Source organism: Etheostoma spectabile, chromosome 3 (genome assembly GCF_008692095.1).
Source record: "Etheostoma spectabile isolate EspeVRDwgs_2016 chromosome 3, UIUC_Espe_1.0, whole genome shotgun sequence".
Classification (NCBI taxonomy): domain Eukaryota; kingdom Metazoa; phylum Chordata; class Actinopteri; order Perciformes; family Percidae; genus Etheostoma; species Etheostoma spectabile.
This window is the reverse complement of record NC_045735.1, coordinates 2,938,279-2,944,482: the sequence shown is the minus strand read 5'-3', so window position 1 is coordinate 2,944,482 and position 6,204 is coordinate 2,938,279. Positions and strand designations below refer to the sequence as shown.

The 6,204-nt window shown below is 38.1% G+C and overlaps 1 protein-coding gene across 3 annotated transcripts in view; it reads left to right on the top strand.

Annotated features, from left to right (window-relative positions):
- Nucleotides 1-4,645, top strand: part of brip1 (BRCA1 interacting helicase 1) — an 88,537-nt gene extending 83,892 nt beyond the window's left edge. For all 3 annotated transcript variants that reach the window (XM_032508254.1, XM_032508257.1, XM_032508253.1), the window contains exon 26: nt 4,466-4,645. In XM_032508254.1, the coding sequence (XP_032364145.1) occupies nt 4,466-4,522 (57 nt within the window). In that variant the 3' untranslated portion in view covers nt 4,523-4,645. The remainder of the gene's footprint in view (nt 1-4,465) is intronic.
- The last annotated feature ends 1,559 nt before the right edge of the window (nt 4,646-6,204 follow it).

The window sequence follows — 6,204 nt, the reverse complement described above, 5'->3', positions numbered from 1 at the left end:
GAGGCATACAGCCCATAGAGAGTCTGTGAAAGCCTCGGAACAAAATATTTCAGCAGCGTTTTGATGGATTAAAAAATAGTTTGTTATGTGGCAAGTGAATTCTTCTGAGGTAACATTTATCCACGAACAACTAGGATATTTTAAAGGTGCCCTGCCACACATATTTCATTGCTTTGTGGTGATGTCTGAAGTTCTACCATGAGGGAAAAAAATGCCTTGGTCACCTTTTTTCAAGCCATTCTAGTGTGGTATAGAAAGCTTGCAGGAAGACTCTTGATTTGTGCCAGTTCTCATTAATATTAAACGAGCTAAGCTGCTTGACTCTGATTGGCTAACAGGTAGCCAATGAGAACATGGCTATCAGTATCTTTTACCCAGCGTAACTGGGCGAGCCCATGAATAGTAATGAGCTCAGGCAACTGACCAACTTTTGTAATTGGCCTGATTTCTCCACTTATGTCTTTCCAGTGCCTAGAGCTGACAGAGGAGGTAGCAGTTCATTCTCACATTCACGTCATAACACAAACACATATGGACCTAACACATTTAAAAAAAAACAAATGCAAGTAAAAACATATATTCAAAAGCTGCTCCTACGCTCATGGACAGCTCCTTCTCACGCTCTCCATCTCTGCAAGATTCGGAATGATTCAGATTTCTCTTGGCCCAGCTACGTTGTCGAGCTCAGTCCAAAGCTGCACAGTACACTCAGCCATCATCGGAAAAGGGCTTCTAATTGACTTCACTGGTCTCAGTGGAACTCGGGCAACCACAGAGTACCCCAAGCTAAAAATCCAGTTGTGAAAGCTGTTGTAAGTCATAAGAACTTCTGTGTTATTTGTGTCTCACTAAATCAGTTGTACACGCAGCACTGTCTATATTCTGTATCTGTGGACAACGTTGTTACGCTCTTTGTATGCACAAAAACAGGGTAATGCGTTGTTGTAGACTGAAATTGCTAACAATGGCTAACCTGGCTAGAGCTAATGAAAGCAACGAAAATATGTCTTGTAAATGGATTGCATTCAACCCGGGTGTGACGTCATTCCCTGCTTTGGCTTCCGAGTTTCGAAGTAAACGGAACACACTATAAAAACTGTTAGTTCACACCAATGCGACGAGACAGTGTATCAACTCCATAGCAACGACTCTTTGTACTTCCCTTCAAACTTCCGACTTTAGACTTTTTGTAGTTGAATATATATAAATTGTTACTTTTATAATGAATGTGGATAACTTTTGTGAACATTTGTAGTGATGAATCGGTGAAAACGTCTTTCATTTTTCTGATTCACAGCTTTGTCCTAGGCACATATCACATGACCATTCACATACACTGGGCATCCCCATGCATATGTCGATTTTGGCTGCCCCTGTGGACAAAAGCGTTAGTGTTTTGATGAACACCTCCGCCTCATGTCGTAAAGATCTTGATCTGGCTAGCACGTGCATTTGTTTTGGAAGCGAGTGAAGGAAAGACACAATTCATTTTTATTACTATACAGCTGTTTACAGGATGCATAGTAATGAGGTAATGCATCTACTTGTGGCTATGCTGGATTAATAACTGTAATATGACGATGGTTCATACACCCAGGTTATACCTAGGTATGGGTACAACTAATAGATTTGGTCGCCCAGTAATGTTGGAGACTCTTTATTAGGATTAAACCCTTGAGATGTGCCATTGTTTTCAAGGGGATTCTCGACAAAAACAATACAATAAAAAAGTAACAATAGTAATATCAGTGGTAGCATTAAAACTAAATTATAGAAGTGTTATTATGGACGTTTTATCTAATATTACAAACTTGCAGAAATCTAGGAATTATCTTTGACAAACACCTCAGCTTTGATCAACATTAATACAGTTGTCAGTACCTGCTTCTGTCAGCTTAGAAACGTTTTGTTTTCATCTGCCAAAAACTTGTCATACAGTACACACATTCTTTTCCTCCCGCTTAGATTACTGCAATGTACTTTACCCACGTCTCTCACAACAAAACCTCAATAAACTTTAGCTCATTTGAAATGCCGCAGCCAGACTCATAACCTAATTCAACAGTTACACATAGAACACATAACACAGATTTTAAAGTCACTTCATTGGCTCCCAGGCTGTTTTAGAGTGGATTTTAACATTTTGATTGTATGGGAATAGCTACAAAAATACATATCTGAACATCTAATCTCATACAAGCCTAAACGTGACCTGAGATCCTCTGGTAGGTCACTCTTGGTCCCAATGTGGTCGAAACTAAAGGTTTTCAGTTGTGGTATGTCCTGCCGGAGGAGATCAGGGGAGCCAACAAACACATTGTCTTCTTTAAAGTCTGTCTGAGAATATGTAAACATAGGCTCTTCCGGTCTGCATGCCGTAAATCATTTCTTTAAAATCGGACCTGGTAACAGGCACCAACAATAAAAATTAGGGGTTGGGAATCACCAGAGGCCTCACAATATGAAATTATCAAAATGATACATATCTAATAATAGATTGATACTTGGCTTCTGTGTATCACTGCAGTATTGCCACTGAAAATATTGCGATACAATGCTGTATAGATTTTTTCTCCCACCCTTAATAACTATATAATGTAGGGGTAGCCAATCCTGTTGTTAATGGCCTTGTTTGCTCATATCTGGTCATATAGAGGCACCGCTATTAAATTGAGACAGTTTCATAACACTCCTTGTAGTTGCTTTAGGCTTGTAATACAATACACATCCCATGCTTGTTCTCACTGCTTAAACAATAATTTTGGCATATAGGTTGATGTGATCAGTTAGTTCTCAATCTCTTCAGATTGCTTCATCTTAATATCTTAACACAGGTCTTCAATTTTCTTACTCAGATGACACTAGAAAAAATCTGCACAATGATAAAATGCCATTGCAGATAGGAGTAAACACTCACAATCACGTTGATTTCACAAGCATTTTATTAATCATTTTGGGTACGGTTTTTCACCAAAGCTGCTAATTTATTACCTTATATATAATGTATAAGGAAAAGGCAGAGGATGCTTTTCTTTGTTTTGCAATCAGAAATATTTTACTGTATTCTCCAAAATAGTGTGGACTATGTGCATGCCTTACTTTGGTGATAACTTTGACAGTACTTTTGGTTATATTTATTTTAGTTTTTATTCATTTTAAAGTTGCTTCAAGGCCACCAACCCAAAGACAACTTTGTACTGTCTGTCTGTCTGTCCATGCTCTGCTAACATTGTGCATCACTTCCAAAGAATGTAAGTTTTGTTTCAATATAAAATGTGTTTGTCTAATGTAAAATGTAAATATTCGGTGCCGTTTTCCTCCGTAAATGTCTAATCCTGGAATTCATTGTAATCATAATTAGTTTTTACAGATGCTTTTATCCAAAGCCATTTTGAAATGTAGGGATCCTGTTTTATACAGCAGATTTAGCTTTGGTTTAAACTGCTGCCAACCAGCTGTATGTTTGATCAAGGGACACAAACACAGTTTAATGTCCCTCCACCAGAGCATTAAACCCACAGCGTGCCCTTTTGGCCAAGTTCTCAAGCCTCCCACTCTTTTGTGCAGTACCCACTGTTGGTAATCCGTCTGTGAGTAATAGTATTGTGTTCTTCTGGCCTCCTGTACACAATTAATCATTTTTATGAAGAAGTAAAAGCGAGAATACTTAAAACACCTTAGCATATTCATTATCCTTTACTTATACTAATGCACTGTCACCCTGTGCTTATGGCAAATGGATGGTAATCGGATGTAAAACCCCCGGCTTCTCCTCGTCCTTTCCATGGCAGATTTTCTGCATGTGGACCAAATCAGAATTATTCACTAATTGACTATTTACAGGCCTCGAGAAAATCCCTAATGGACTTGATATTAAACCCCCTTAGATATTTAAAGTGTCTTTTTGGAGTGCCTTGCCGAAAAACCAGGCTTTTTCTTTTTTACAAGACGGCCAAGTTAAGCCCATCAGTGTGTCGGAATGGGCCAGCCAAGCCCAGGCGGCTGTTAGATGGGATTATGGGACGACAGTAGGGAAGGGCAGTGCGACGCAGGGGAGAGGGGAATGGCCAGATCTCCATTCAATGACTTCCAGATGGACTGCAGGCCCAGGTTCTCCCACTAGAGATACATACTCAGCTTGGTTAACTTGTGCTCCATAAGGAGCTTAAACTTGGCTTCTTTATAATGAGATTGACTGTAATTTTATGTGGAAAGTTAGATAACATAAATTTCAATATGCCTGCCTGGCCCTTCAATGCACTTAGTCTTAGACTACTAAAATATTTTAACTAACTATTTCACTTACCTTTCCTTTTAATATCAAGAGTACCTCACTTTAAACTTTTACTGTTGTGTTGAGTACAGTATATCAGCATTGTAAAATTACCAATTATTATTTCATGTAAATGAATTGTTAGATATACTGTATCTTAATCCCTAAAACAACACTTTGTGTTTTTCACAGATATGGTTGGCCCCAGCAGCAGTCCAGTTCTGCTCTCTCATCTATATTAAAAGCTGAAGCTTAAACAGGAACAGAATGAAGAGGTTGCTAATGGTAGTATAGATGTGTATACATTCATATTTTTTTGTGCCATTATTTTTGTTACAGCAAATCTATATTTAGAATATAACATATATACATAATATATGTAAATCTGTTTACTGTGTCTTATGTTATGTCAGTAATGTTCAAATAAATGGCATCCCAAGACCCTGGGACCCTTAACATTATTTTGAACACTACACAGGGTCATACATGGTATATTATCACAAATTGCAGACAGTCAAAAGTCAATTTGATTATTACGGAATGCTTAATTTAAACATCCATACCCAACCCTGTCTCTCGGAATGTGTTTTTAATGCACTGATATGCAACAGATTATACATTTTAAGAGAAAGGTAATACCACCCCAAATTAATTCATTTACATTTTTTGAAGCAATTAACATGATGTGTAGCCTTTATTGCAATTTAACCAAACCACAATCCTTCTGTCACTAAAGCATTTTTATTGCCTTAACCTACCCTACCTACCCACGCGCCTGTCCTGCACTTTGTACATCCGCCGTCCACCCTGACCATCTCTTGTGTCTTGTGTGTGGCACAGACGTAGCACTTCCTTCACTGGAATAAACATTGCGAGTGAACATAATCCTGGCAGCAATTATAGTTCCCTCAAACACATAAGTAGTATATGACCATAATTTCTAGGACAGGGGATGTTTTATACTATTTACTGCAAATCACATAATTTCTATTACAGCTAACCTTTTTGTAAAACATCCAGATGTTTGAATGTGGTCATCATTCCAGGCAGCCATTGGTTTCCATGTGTTTCTATTGTGAATCTATTCTGTTGATTTTTAACAAAAATGTTGGACACAAAGTCAACTTTCACAAAAAGTAATACAGACTTGATGTTCACTACCAGGGATTACCCGATTCAAACAAGTTTCAACAGTCTGCCAATTAAAATTAATGGAAGTCAATCTGAACAGCAAAAAGGAAAAATATACATATACAATATCCCAAAAATACTGGTATGGCCCTTCAAATAAATCACATTAAAGAGTACCACTAGTGACCAAAACTGTACTTTGACAGCTAAATGAATGTCTGATCCCCATTATCAGGCAAGTTAGAGCTCACCATTTTGTGATAGCTAGCTAATGATTTGTTGATTTGAGTGGTAGGTCTTTGTGAAGATCCTCCCTTCGTGTGAAACGCCTCAACTGCTGAGAAAGAGATCAGCATTACTTATGATCTTATGAGAGGTCTGTGTGCGAGAAAGCAGTGCCCTGATGTACTCACCCTGCTGTCTCTACCTTCCTTTTTCACAAATTTGCTTTACCTTAACTTTTGATTGCAGACCTGTTCGACATTTACTGATTGTCACTCAATTGGATACTCTATTTCTACCTCAGACTTCTGAACCATGGCTTCTGAAAAACAGCAATGTTTAAAGATTCAGTCAAATGAAGTGTCAACTATGTCATTGCCATTGCAGAAGGGCGTCCTGCCCGAAACGTCCATGTGGCAATAAAATGCCAATTAATTAATTAATTAATTGGAGTGCTGTCCAAATAACCTTTATACATCATTAGCCACATTTAGGATCCAGCACCCAGTCTTCAAAGTCTTTTAGACTTCAATGTGAGTTGAGTGCGTTAAGTCTTTTTTTTTTTTTTTTTGGGCAAC